Source organism: Halichoerus grypus, chromosome 1 (assembly GCF_964656455.1).
Source record: "Halichoerus grypus chromosome 1, mHalGry1.hap1.1, whole genome shotgun sequence".
Lineage (NCBI taxonomy): Eukaryota > Metazoa > Chordata > Mammalia > Carnivora > Phocidae > Halichoerus > Halichoerus grypus.
The window spans coordinates 197,328,588-197,343,315 of record NC_135712.1 but is presented as its reverse complement, the minus strand read 5'-3'; the positions used below and the strand labels follow the sequence as shown (position 1 = coordinate 197,343,315).

The 14,728-nt window shown below is 36.6% G+C and overlaps 1 protein-coding gene across 5 annotated transcripts in view; it reads left to right on the top strand.

Annotated features, from left to right (window-relative positions):
* DOCK3 (dedicator of cytokinesis 3) overlaps nucleotides 1-14,728 on the top strand; it is a 589,066-nt gene that overhangs the window by 205,232 nt on the left and 369,106 nt on the right. For all 5 annotated transcript variants that reach the window (XM_078077688.1, XM_078077697.1, XM_078077693.1 and 2 more), the window contains exon 4: nucleotides 8,296-8,351. In XM_078077688.1, the coding sequence (XP_077933814.1) occupies nucleotides 8,296-8,351 (56 nt within the window). The remainder of the gene's footprint in view (nucleotides 1-8,295; nucleotides 8,352-14,728) is intronic.

The following is a 14,728-nucleotide window of genomic DNA, read 5'->3' as shown; positions in this document are numbered from 1 at the left end:
AATTTAAGATCTTCCTGGTTCTTGGTATGACAAGACCTGGACCTTTGGGTATTATGTTACGAGATACTACTTTTATTTAAACCTTTTGTTTTATCTGGCTTTTGTGACAGTGCTACTGTAGGGGAAGGACAGGATTTGCCTCATTACTGCCAAGTGGGGGTTGAGGTCCATGTTTCCCACTCAGCCTCTGTTGACACTGAATGGTGCAGGCTCCTTGTTACTGTTGAATAGGTGTAGGAATTCTAGTTTTCTAGTAGTCTTCCACTGATTATTCACTGGCTGGAAAGCATTGTAGAGCCTTCTGCTGTTCCCCATGTGGCCTCTGATACCACCAGGAGGAGGGTGGTGGCCTTGTTACTGCTGAACAATGGTGAAAGCCCCCACTCTCTCTTAGGCCTCTTCGGACACCGTAGGGGAGTGATGGAGTCGTCTAATGCTGGTTAGGGGTAGAAGTTCGGGTAGTCTCCACTGCTACTCAGTGGTGGTGGTTTGTTATTGCCCACTTGGATGGAAGGTCTTGACTCCCAAGTAGGCCTTTTCAGCCACTATACCAGTGCAAGGTTTGAATGTGTTAATTATAGTCCAGTGAAGATGAAAGTCCAGTCTGTCCAGTTAGCCTTGCTTGTGTGGGTGAGAGTTGGGCCATAGCTTTTTTCTTTCTTTCTTTTTTGGTGGTTTGGAAGCAATATAGTGGTTATTACTAAGGTGTTTTCTTTGTTGACAGGCTGACTCTTTCCTGGTTCTTAAGCTAGAGAGAACAGTCTTTTTTTGTCTGTGCCTGTTGGTGTTTTCTTGGTTTCTAGCCTTTTCAGCTTCAAATAGCAGATGTATAAGGTAAAAGAAAATCTAGGGAATTCACCACTGTGTTCTTTCTTGCATCTCAGCGTCCCTAGTTGGTCTGCCTTTTTCTCTCTACCTTTCAGAATTTCCCTATTTTTTAAAAAATATTTATTTCTAGAGTTTTTTATATATGGTAATATATCTATGCTTTATGTATGATGATGTATGTGTGAAATATATATACATATATTTATGTATATATTACATATATATCCACAGTTTTTCATTGTACTTAGCAGAAGGAATAGTGAAAAGTATGTCTCATTCATCTTCCTGGAAGCATATGCTAATCCTATGCCTTTTTAACTCTTTGCTATTCTTCCTTTATAGATAATGGGTTGTCATCATTTAGTTTTGATTGCATGCAGTTGTGTGTTTTATTCTATTTTAAGTCCATATTTTCCTGTATTAGGATTCCCCATTGGCATAGGTTATCTTTTATTATGGGCCAATATATAAAATGTATTACTGGTATATACTTGATGTCAGCATCATGGTGCCATAAGATGTCCCTAGTTTTTGTTCTCACTCTCAAAAACAAATATTCTGTATCCATCCACAAACAAAAGTGTTTTGGGGGACCTGTAGCATTCTGCATACAACAAGGGTCCCAGGAGAAGTCTCACCGACCTGTGCATTGGGTAATAGGCAGACAGATCTCAGTCCCAGCTGTGTACCCTGAAGTGACCCTTTTGTCATTTTGGAGCTTCTGAAGACAATCATACTTGGATGAGAGAACCTTTGTGGATGTCTAGGTTTCTATAGGTGAAGACCCAGCAGTTTGTTGGAGCAGAAACTAAGAGTTTGGGTACATTGGAGTGGGTAATAGGAACAATTTCACTTTACCTGCATCAACTTTACCACAGGGTAGCATAGACAAAGGCCAGAGGAAATCTTTTTAGGCCCATGATTTCTCCTGTGAGGGCAAGAGAGAGCATGTGAGTGAGCATCCAGCTTCTCCAGCTCTGCAGATGCACAGAGAGGCTCATTTCTGTCTTGTCCTCTCCAGAGTACTAAATTGGGAGTTCCATGACTGAGAGGTAGAAAGAGTTTGGGAAAATGGCATATAGGATTTTTTGGTGGCATTAAAGAGACACAGAACCTACTGTACAGCAGACTCTATCAAGAAGCCCACCCATTAACTGCTGGGAAAGCCCCACCCATGGATCCCCCCACTGGCCTATCAGCATCCAGTTTTGTGTGCCTCACACTACCCCCTACCCCCCATGCTGTAGCTGGCTCACTGTGCATACCCATTAAGGTGGTGGCAAGAGCAAGCTTTGGAAGACTGTTCATGAATACACATGGAAAGCAGGCAGAATCTGCAGTGCAGAGACCACAAACTTGAGTTATAGTGCCACCTTTGGGAAGACAAAAGAGAGGCTGTCAGCACTAGCCTCGTGCATTGTAGAATCAATAGAAGGCATTCATGCTGAAGAATTCTGCCACAAAAGTGAGCAAGAAACATGGAGCAGGTTCATGGAAGGTTGAGAAATTCGCAGAATCTCTAAGAGGAACATGGAAGGTATTTATACCTTGATGGCAATTAGTAAAGACTGGAGGAGGTGACTGCTACTTCAAATGTGAAGACCATAACACAAAACTCCATGAAACATGAAAAACCAAGGAAGCTAATTGAATTTAAATAAAAAAAGAAAAGAAAAAGAAAAACCAGGAAAACATATGACACCAGAGGACCACAATAATCTTCCAGTAACTGAATCCAAAGACATGGAGATCTACAATTTATCTGATAAAGAATTCAAAAAAGCTGTTTTAAGGAAATTTAATGAGCTAAAAAGAAAACACTGAAAGACAGTTCAGTGAAATCAGGAAAACAGTACATTAACAATATAAAAACTTTATCACAGTGTTAGGAATAATGAAAAAGGACCAAACAGAAATTCTGGAGTTGAAGAATTCAATGAATGAAATGGGGGAAAAATGCAGTAGAGCACATCAACAATAGGCTTGATCAAGCAGAAGAAAGAATCAGTGAAATTAAAGACAGGAACTTTGAAATTTTACAGTCAGAGGAAACCTGACTGGAAAAGAAGAAAAAAATGAGGAAGAGTGAAGAAAGCCTTCATGATAGGTGGATCAATTTGTGAATCATTGGAGTTCTAAAAGGAGAAGATGGGGAAAAAGGGGCAGGAAGCCTATTTAAAGAAATAATGGCTAAGAACTTTCCAAATCTAGGGAGAAATTTGGACATCCAAGTTCATAGTGTTCATAGGTCACCAGACAAACTGAACATGAAGAAATCCCTTCAAGACACATTATAATAAAATTGTCAAAGTCACAGACAAGGGAAGCTTTTAAAAGCAAGAGAAACAAAGTTTGTAACTTATAAGGTAACCCCCTCCCCCATTAGACTATCAGTGTATTTCTCAGCAAAAATATTACAGGCCATAAAAGAGTAGGATAATATATTCCACATGGTGAAAGGAAAAAAAAAAAACCCACCAACCAAGAATACTTTACCTAGGAGAGCTGTTCTTCAGAAATGAAGGAGAGATATAAACTTTCCCAGCTAAATAAAAGCTGAGGGAATTTACCTCTAGACCTGCCTTACAAAATGCTAAAAGGAGTTCTTCAAGCTGAAATGAAAGGACACTAATTAGGAACATGAAAATATAAAACACACTGATAAAAATTGTATAGTCAGATTTAGGATACTCTAATACTATAATATGATGGTATATTAACTCTAGTATTAAAAGATGAAAGTATTAAAAAATAGCTATAATAATTTTAAAATATAAAATATAAATACGGGTAAATTGTGACATCAAAAACAAAGCAGGGGAGAGTAAAAGGGTAGAGTTTTTGTATGTGATCAAAGTTAAGTTGTTATCAGTATAAAATAGACTGTTATAAGATGTGTTACATAAAACCATGGGAACCACGAAGCAAAAATCTACAGCAGAAATATGGAAGATGAAAGATATCGGAATCAAAGCATACCACTGGAAAATCATCAGTTCACAAAAGAAGGCAGCAAGAGATGAAAGGAACAAGGCAAGTATAAAAGAACTGGAAACAATAAGATAGCATTAGTAAGTCTTTACCTATCAGTCATTACTTTAAATGTAAATGGATTGAATTTTCTAATCAACAGGCCTAATGTGGCTGGATTGATTAAAAAATAAGGCTCAACTAATTTCATGCCACCCATAAGAGACTTACTCCAGCTTTAAGGGTACATGTAGGTTGAAAGTAAAGGGATAGAAAAAAATATTTCATGCAAGTGGAAACCAAAGGAGAGCACAGGTAGCTATACTTACACTGGGTAAAATAGGCTTTAAGACAAAAACTATAACTAGAGATGAAGAAGATCATTTATATAATGATAAAGGGATCAACTCATCCAGAAGATCTAACAATCATTCATAAAGGTGCATCAGAAACTGATATATTAATATATAATAGATATATTAAACACAGGTTTGAAGGGAGAATTAGATAATACAATAGTAGTGGGAGACTTCAGTAGATAGATTATCTGGAGAGAAAATCAACAAAGAAACATTGGACTTGAACTGTACTTTAGACCAAATGAACCTCACAGACATAGATAGAACATTTTTATCTGGAGAGAAAATCAACAAAGAAGCACTGGACTTGAACTGTACTTTAGACCAAATGAACCTCACAGACTTAGATAGAACATTTTATCCACCAGCAGCAGGATATACATTCTTCTCAACTGAAGATGGAACATTCTTCAGAATAGATCCTATGACAGGTCACATAGCAAGGCTTAGCAAATTTAAGAAGATTGAAATTATACTATGTAGAAATCAATAATAGGAAGAAAACTGGAAAATTCACAAATATGTGCAAATTAAACAACACAGTTCTGAACAACCAGTGAGTCAAAAAAAATCACAAAGGAAATAAAAAAATACTTTGACACAAATTAAAATGGAAACAGCATATTATGGGATGCTGGAAAAGCAGTTTTAAGAGGGAATTTTATAGTAATACATGCCTACAATATGAAAAAAGTAAGATGTCAAATAAACAACCTAACTTTACATCTCAAGGAACTAGAAAAAGAAGAAAAAACTGTGCTCAAATTTAGCAGAAGAAAATAACGAAGATCAGAGTTGAAAAAGTGAAATAGAGACCAGAAAACTATAAGAAGATAACGAAACTAAAAACTGTTTTTTTTTCCTAAAGATAAACAAAATTGACAAACCCTTAGCTAGATGAAAGGAAAAAAAGGAAAGACTCAAATAAAATGAGACATGAAATAGGAAACATTAAAAATGATATCACAGAAATAGAAAGGATTATAAGATAATGCTATGAACAATTAATGCCAACAAATTGGATAACCTGGGGGAAATGTATGAATTCCTAGAAACGTATAACCTACCAAGGATAAATCAGGAAGAAATAAAATGTTAATTATCCAAATAGTGAGTAAGGAGACGGCATGAGCAACCAAAATCTTCTAACAAAGAAAAGTCCAGGACCTGATGACTTTACTGGTGAATTCTACCAAACTTTAAAAAGTCAGTACCACAGCAACTTCTTTCAAGATACATCTCCAAAAGCTAGTGAAACAAAATGAACTTTTGGGACTTCATCAAGATAAAAAGCTTCTGCACAGCAAAGGAAACAGTCAACAAAATAAAGAGGCAACCCACAGAATAGGAGAATATATTTGCAAATGACACTACAGATAAAGGGCTGGTATCCAAGATCTATAAAGAACTTCTCAAACTCAACACCCAAAAAGCAATCAAGTCAAAAAATGGGCAGAAGACATGAACAGACACTTTTCCAAAGAAGACATACAAATGGCTAACAGGACAAATGAAAAAATGTTCATCATCGTTAGCCATCAGGGAAATCCAAATCAAAACCACATTGAGATACCACCTTACACCAGTTAGAATGGCAAAAATTGACAAGGCAAGAAACAATAAATGTTGGAGAGGTTGTGGAGAAAGGGGAACCCTCTTACACTGTTGGTGGGAATGCAAGTTGGTACAGCCACTTTGGAAAACAGTGTGGAGGTGCCTCAAAAAATTAAAAATAGAGCTACCCTATGACCCAGCAATTGCACTACTGGGTATTTACCCCAAAGACACAGATGTAGTGAAAAGAAGGGCCATATGCACCCCAATGTTCATAGCAGCAATGTCCACAATAGCCAAACTGTGGAAAGAGCCGAGATGCCCTTCAACAGATGAATGGATAAAGAAGATGTGGTCCATATATACAATGGAATATTACTCAGCCATCAGAAAGGATGAATACCCAGCTTTTACATCAACATGGATGGGACTGGAGGAGATTATGCTAAATGAAATAAGTCAAGCAGAGAAAGTCAATTATCATATGGTTTCACTTATTTGTGGAACATAAGGAATAGCATGAAGGACATTAGGAGAAGGAAGGGAAAAATGAAGGGGGGGAAATTGGAGAGATGAACCATGAGAGACTATGGACTCTGAGAAACAAACTGAGGGTTTTAGAGGGGAGGGGGATCAGGGGAAGGGTTAGGCCGGTGATGGGTATTAAGGAGGGCACATACTGCATGGAGCACTGGTATTATACGAAAACAATGAATCGTGGATCACCACATCAAAAACTAATGATGTATTGTATGGTGACTAACATAACAAAAAATAAAATTTAAAAAAAAGTCAATACCAGTTCTCAAACTCTTCCAGAAAATTGAAGAGGAGGGAACACTTCCAGACTCATTTAATGAGGCCAGTAATACCCTGATACCCAAGCCAGATAAGGACACTAAAGGAAAAGAAAACCAAAGGCAGTATCCCTGATGAATACAGATGTAAAAATTCTCAACAAAATATTAGCAACCCAAATTTAGCAGCACTTTTAAAGGATCATATGCCATGATCAAGGGACGAAAGGATGGTTCAGCATTATCAAACTAATAAATTTAATACACCTCATTGCAAAAATCATATAATCATTTCAGTAGATGAAGAAAAAGCATTTGGCAAAATGCAACATCCTTTCATGAATAAAACTTAGCAAATTGGGTTTAGAAGTAACATACCTCAACATAATAAAGGCCATGATATGACAAGCCCACTGCTAACATCATACTCAATGGTAAAAGGCTGAAAGCTTTTTCTCTAAGATGAGCAGCAAGACAAGGGTGCTCACTCTCACCACTTCTATTAAACAGAATACTGGAAGTCCTAGCCAGAACAAGCAGGTAAGAAAAGGAAACAAAAGGTATCCAAATAAGAAAGGAAGAAGTAAAATTGTATGTGCTTGGAGATGGTATGATATATGTAGAAAATCCTAAAGACTCCACCAAAAAACTGTTAAAACTAATGAAAAATTCAGTAAAGTTGCAGGATACAAAATTAACACAAAGAATTTAGTTGTGTTTCTGTTCACTAACAGTGAAATATCTGAAAAAAGAAAGGCAACAGTCTATTCAAAATAGCATTGAAAGCAAGCAGAAACTTAGGAATCAACTTAAGCAAGGAGGTAAAAAGATCTGTACACTGAAAACTATAAAATGCATTACTGTAGTCCAGCTGCTGATGGTCTTGTCTGGTATAGATTTATTATTAGCAGTGTGGAGGCCAGAGAGTATAAAAAAATTTAGGCCATTTGTGCTTTATTTGAAGGGAGTCTCAAAACATCAGGAAAAGGAATGAAGCACTGATTGGAAAACTTAATTGTTTTTAAAAACAATTCATTTTTTATCCCTTAGGAATCGAAATCAAATTATGGCAAATATCAAAATGGAAACTCTAATGAAAGAGTAAAAGAAGAAATGTTTATAGAAACTTCCAAATTGATTCATTCTTGTGAATATAAATGTGAGCCAGAGTCTGAGAATTGTTTCTCCAGCTCAGAGCTGGATAACATAGGTGATATTAGCTGGTTAGGTGATATTGTTGGTTTTATAGATACATGCCAAGCTCTGTACATAAGTCTATATCCTGAGAGAGATTAGATGGAATATTTCCAATCTGTAACTTAAAAAATCTTTTTGATAGTTGCTTAAGATCACAGTTTTCCCCCTGAGGATAGACTCTGAGTGCAAATGACAATGAAATTCCTATCTAATGTATATAGTTTGTGCAACTTTGCATTCTTAATATGCAAAGTGGTTGCTACATTAAGATATCAACTGTATTGGCTTTTTTTAAGATTTTATTTATTTATTTGAGAGAGAGAGAGCATAAGCAGGGGAGCGGCAGGCAGAGGGTGAGGGAGAAACAGGCTTCCTGCTCAGCAGGGAGCCAGATGTGGGGCTCTATCCAGGACCGGGGGTCATGACCTGAGCCGAAGGCAGACACTTAACCGACTGAGCCACCCAGGTGCCCCTATCTACTGTATTGTTGATAGAGTATTTCCATCCTGAAATCTGGCTTCTATTTTAGTATATATTAGATGTTAATCACAAATTTCCTTTTCTAATGGGAAATCTTTTCTCTTTTACAGGGGATCTTTCCTGCAAATTACATTCACTTGAAAAAGGCAATTGTCAGTAATAGGGGGTGAGTAGTTGGTCTTACTAAATTTATTTATAGTTTTTATAGGTTGCAGAGGAAGGCTTTTTTCTTTTTGGCTTATAGTATAAAATATGCTATTAATATGTTTTCCTGCCAAAAATAAATTTGCTTTATCAATTTATCGTATATATAATTCTGAGGATACAACTATTTCTTAAAATACTGACAACTTTAATCTGTTTTCTTGTATACTGGAAAGGTAACCTGGTTTGAATTTTATAAAAACAATTATGCATGCAGCATGTTTTTTACAATTATTTACATTTTGAGAATAGTTTCTGATAGGATAACAAGTGCAATCTCTGATAGAAAAGAGACAAGATGTAAATATATCAAAATGTTAACATTGGTTATTTTTGCATATTCAGATTATGAATGATTTTTAGAAATTCTTTACTGTCATGCCCTAATTTTAAAACTAATAAATATATATTATTATAAAATTGTGATTTTATTTTTCAAAATTTATCATTTTAAAATATAAAATTTAAGATACTATATGATAGATTTTGGTACTAGAAATAATGTTTTTGAGCAGAGGTTGAGAAAGCATGAGAGTTTCGTTAGGGTTGAGTCAGGAAAAGAGAAACTTATGAGTCACTTTATAAGCTAGAATTTAATGTAGGGAACTGTTTACACACATTTGGAAAAATGAAAGAAAAAAAAGAGGATATACCAATATAATCCAAAATAATAACTGCAGAAAGAAGTCTATACTCTAATGGCTGGGGAAACAAAAGATAATGGGTTGGGGCTATCAGAACTCAGGAACTTGGAAGATGGATCTTGAGACACTGGAGATCAAATTCTGAGGAGACGACATCACATGGCTGCTGCTGGTATGTATGAAGAAGGACAGTGAGGCTGTTTCTGGGAATGCCAAAAGCAACTGGAGGCTGGAACCAATTTTTCTCTGGTGGAACGGTTTACAGGAACAGCAGGAAACACTTTTTATTTCCTTTTCCCCAGTATTTTCTAGTGCCCCCCACCAGACAAAGGAGCTTGTGAGGCAAAGTTGGCAAATCCCAGCCTCAGAGTTGGTGCTTAGAAGGGTGGATTTAGAGATGAGAGGTATTAGTAAATGACTGGTATGGCTTCTAAGATAAAATTTGTTACTGAGGCATAGTAAGATTATAACTAAGAAGATTCTGATATGAATGCATGACCAGCATATTTTTTATTGTTTCCCTTCTTCTTTTATAAAATACCAGACACAAGGATATAGAGACAGGAAACTTGAAAATCCTTTTAGTGAACCTTTGCAACATATAATCTACTACCTCAAATTTATAGGTAAGGACTGCCAAAAGCATCAAGATTGGATAGAAGTGTGGAAAAAGGAAAAGGGAGTGTCTAGACTAGGATCAGGAGGCATATATTTCTGAAAGTACTAATAAAATACATTTTCTGAATGTGAATGGCTCACCTCTAAACACAAAAATAATACCCCTAATTTATAACAGTTTAATAATGGGACTGATGAGAACTGAAATGTGGCAGAAACTACATGGGGGTGAGATGAGAAAAGGAGATAGAATATTTAGGGATCAAGAAATAGTGCCTCAGAAAATGCCAGCAAAATCATATATTTCGGATAAAAAGGGACTCATCTTAAATCCAGGAGCAATGTTCCCGTTTATAATAGTTGTAAAGTAAATTGGGGACCACTTTGCTAGCAGAAAAATCCATACCTAGATTCAGTTTGTTTCAGGAAGGCAAAGGAGATACGGCTTAAAGAATTACACAGAGCAGCCATATTTATTGGAAACACTCTTTCTCCAAGGAAGCAGAGAAACAGTCTTTTGGATGTACATCTTAGAAAGCTACATAGAATCAATTTAGTGTACAAACCTCCAGCACTTTGATGGTCCAGAATAATATTTCTAAAATCTTAAGAAAGTATTAAAAAAAAACTGTTTTCAAGTGTTGAAGAGCAATCAATGTAGGAGGGTCTTTTTTCCCCAAGTTTTTACTTAAATTCCAGTTAGTTAAGGTACAGTGTAATATTAGTTTCAGGTGCACAATTGAGTGACTCAACACTTCCATACAACACCCAGTGCTCACCGCAAGGTGCACTCCTTAATCCCCATCATCTATTTCACCCACCTTCCCACCCCCACCCTACCCTTGGCAATCAGTTTGTTCTCTATAGTTAAGAGTCTTTTCTTGGTTTGCCTCTCTCTCTCTCTCTCTCTCTCTCTCTCTCTCTGTCTGTCTTCAAATGTAGGGAGGATCTTGAGGAACTTTGATTTTTGAAGGAAGTGGGGGAATGCATATGGGAACTTTGGCTTTTTTTTCCACAGAGAATTTTTCAGTTTGCTGTGATGTGGTGCAGCAAGCAGATCCCAAACAGAAAGTGGTAGTCTTTCAGGGATGAGGAAACAGACATTGGAGTTTGGAACTCTCGGGGAGACTAATTAGAGGTAAGAGATTAAAACCCAGAGAGTAGAGAACCTCAGAAAATGGACCTTAATCTGCTTACAAATTTCCCCTAAGTAATTGAATGAGTTCTAGCTTCTTTTGGGCTGTGTAAGACTCAAGGAATCTTAGTAGAAGAGTACAACTAGCAAACTGAGTAGACTTTACCAGCCACTTAATATTGGTGAGAAAAATATTAGAGTTCAAGGACTGGCAAGTTATAGGGGCCTTGGTAAAATATTTGGGCCTTCTGTTGAGATCCTTAAAAGAACATACCCTATATATAGGGCCATGCCCTTGGATAAAGGACTAAACCAAAGGTATGTGGGCAAAAGTGAAATAGTCCAGTCCTAACAAAGTATAAGCCTCTGAAAACACAAGGGATGTTAGAAGAACAAATAAAAACACTGAATACTGTCATCCAGAAATAGCAACTGTAATGGGTCAGTGTATTTCCCATTTCTTTATGCATGGTATTTTTACTCTATTCCCTGTTAGAAGTTGATTCTCCTTTATCCTTTTCCCCCCACTCTTATAAATATTACCTTGATGATATATCTCTTTTTAGTATCTTTTTTCCTCCTTAATTTCTATGACAATTCTTGTTTCCATTCTTCCTCTTGGGCCACACTTTGTTATTCTTCTCAGACTCCTATTCCTATTCCAAGCCCTTAAGTACTATTAATTCATGAGTTTTATCTCTAATCCTTTACATGCAAAGTGTGCCTGTCTTGTTCAGGTATAGTAAGGCAGATGGTTTGACTACAGTGTGTGGAGGTGAGGTCAGTAAAAGCAGAGGAGTCCAGAGTGGCAGCAAGGTGATAAATATTGTAAGGCCTTGTAGGCCATGTCAGGGGTGTTATCTCTTATTGAATGAGCCAGGGAGCCACTAAAAATGTTCAGAAAGAGAAGGGACATGTTTTATTTAATTTTAAAAGTGTTATTCTAGGCTACTTTGTTGAGACTAGAAGTATAGTGGGGCAAGGTCAGAAGCAGGGAGACTTGGTAGAATATGCCATTCACTGAAATGTGGAAGTTTGGGAAGGGATATGTTTTGGGGAGAAAATCAAACGATTGAGTTTTGTACATGTTAAATTTGAAATGACTCTTAGATTCTCAAGTGGAGATGTCAAGTAATCAGTTGACTATATGAATGTGGAGTTCTGGGGAGAGTTTGGAGCTTCAGGCATAGATTTGGAAGTCATCAGCATCCAAATGATATTTAAAGCTACAGAGCTGGATAAGAACAGAAAAGGAATTACTATAGATAAAGAACTGAGGTGAAGACAATACTGGGGAACTGTAGTGTTTAAAGATAAGATGAAGAGGAGAATCAGTGAAAAGAATCTGAAAAGTTGTGACCAGGGAGGTAGGTAGGTAATGAGACAGTAGTATCTTGGAGACCAATCAAAGAAAATATTTAGAGGATAGGCTAATCAAATATGTCTGGTGTTGTTGAAGTTGAGTAAGATTGAAGATCTTGTAGAGTGAGAGTGAAAGCCTGATAAGAAGAAATTTGAGAGAGAATGAAAAAAGAGGAAGTAGATAACAGTAAAGACTCAAGTTATAGCCCTTAAACCATAACTGAATGGCAGATGGGAACATACTTGGTTTGGGGATAATTTTTCTGTGTAGTCCTTTTAAAAAAATCATCTGGGGCATCTGGATGGCTCAGTCGGTTGTGTCTGACTCTTGATTTCAGCTCAGGTCATGATTTCAGGATCGTGAGATTGAGCTCCACATTGAGTTCCTCACTCAGTGGGCAGTTTGCTTGAGACTCTCTCTCTCTGCCCCTCCCCCTGCTCTCTCTCTCTCTCAAATAAATAAATCTTTAAAAAAATAATCTGATTCGAAATAAGTCAGAGAAAGACAAATACCATATGATTTCACTCATGTAGAATTTAAAACAGATGAACATAGGGTAAGGGAAGGAAAAATAAAATAAAAACAGAGAGGGAAGCAAACCATAAGAGACTCAACTTTAGAGAACAAACTCAGGGCTGCTGGAGGGGGCGTATGTGGGTGATGGGCATTAAGGAGGGCACTTTCTGTGATGAGCACTGGTGGTTATATGTAAGTGCTGAATCACTAAATTCTACTCCTGAAACCAGTACTACACTATATGTTAACTAACTTGAATTTAAATTTAAAAAAATCATCTGATTCTTCTTATCTAATTTTTTATTTTGAAAAATTTTAAATCTATAGACAGGTTACAAGAATATTATAAGTAACACTTGTATCCATTCCCCTAGATTTACCAGTTACCAACATTTTACCATACTGAGCTCATTTTCTTCCCCCAGCCCTGCTTTTAACATAAATGAAGCAGGGGAAATCAGAAGGGGAGACGAACCATGAGAGACGATGGACTCTGAAAAACAAACTGAGGGTTCTAGAGGGGAGGGGGGTGGGAGGATGGGTTAGCCTGGTGATGGGTATTAAAGAGGGCACGTTCTGCATGGAGCACTGGGTGTTATACACAAACAATGAATCATGGAACACTACGTCAAAAACTAATGATGTAATGTATGGTGATTAACATAACAATAAAAAATTAAAAAAAACAATGATTATCAAAAGCAATAAAAAAAGAGTAAGTTTTAGACATTCTGAGACTTCACTGTTAAATATTTGAGTATGTGTCTTCTAAGAAAAAGGACATTCTTTAACGTAATCACAATATAATTATTATACTCAAGTAATTTAACATGATACAAATAGTACTTATAAAATACCTAGTTCATATTCAAATATCCCTAATTTTCCCAAGAATGTCCTCTTGTAACCTGTTTTGTCCGTTTGCTTTTTTTGGTGGGGGTATGGTCCAGGATCCAATCAAGAATTAAGTATTGTCAGGCTTCTAGTTACAGATTGAATAAGTCATGGGAAATAAAGGTACAGCGTAAAGAATGTAGTCAGTGATACTGTAAAAGTGTTGTATGGTGACAGAACTTGTGGTGAACACAGCATAATATATAGAGATGTTGAATCACTATGTTTTACACCCAAAACTAATGTAACATTCTGTGTCAACTATACTCAAATAAAAAAAAATTTTTTTAAAGCTTCATTATTGTTACAGAAATGCAACAGATTTCTGTACATTGATTTTGTATCCTGCAATTTGACTGAATTCGTGTATCAGTTCTAGCAGTTTTTTTGGTGGAGTCTTGTAGGTTTTCTACATAGAGTATCATGTCATCTGCAAAGAGTGAAAGTTTGACTTCTTTCTTGCCAGTTTGGATGCCATTTATTTCTTTTCGTTGTCTGATTGCTGAGGCTAGGTCTTCCAGTACTCTGTTAAACAACATAAGTGAGACTGGGTATCCCTTTCATGTTCCTGAACTTAGGGGAAAAGCTCTGTTTTTCCCCCATTGAAGATGATAATAGCTGTGGGTTTTTCGTGTATGGCCTTCATTATGTTGAGGTATGTTCCCTCTAAACCTACTTTCTTGAGCGTCTTTATCGTGAATGTATGTTGTACTTTGTCAAATGCTTTTTCTGCATTTATTGAGAAGATCATATGGTTCTTATCCTTTCTTTTATTAATGTGGTGTATCACCTTGATTGATTTGCAAATATTGAACCACCCTTGCAGCCCAGGAATAAATCCCACTTGATTGTGGTGAATGATTTTTTTAATGTACTGTTGAACTCTATTTGCTAGTATTTTGTTGAGAATTTTTACATCCATGTTCATCAGGGATGTTGGCCTCTAGTTGTCTTTTTTAATGGGGTCTTTGTCTGGTTTTGGAATCAGGGTAATGCTGGCCTCATGGAATGAGTTTGGAAGTTTTCCTTCCATTTCTATTTTTTGGAACACTTTCAGAAGAATAGGTATTAACTCTTCTTAAGGAATAGCACAGAGGATCATAGAGAAAGGGAGGGAAAACTGAATGGGAAGAAATCAGAGAGGGAGACAAACCATGAGAGACTCTTGA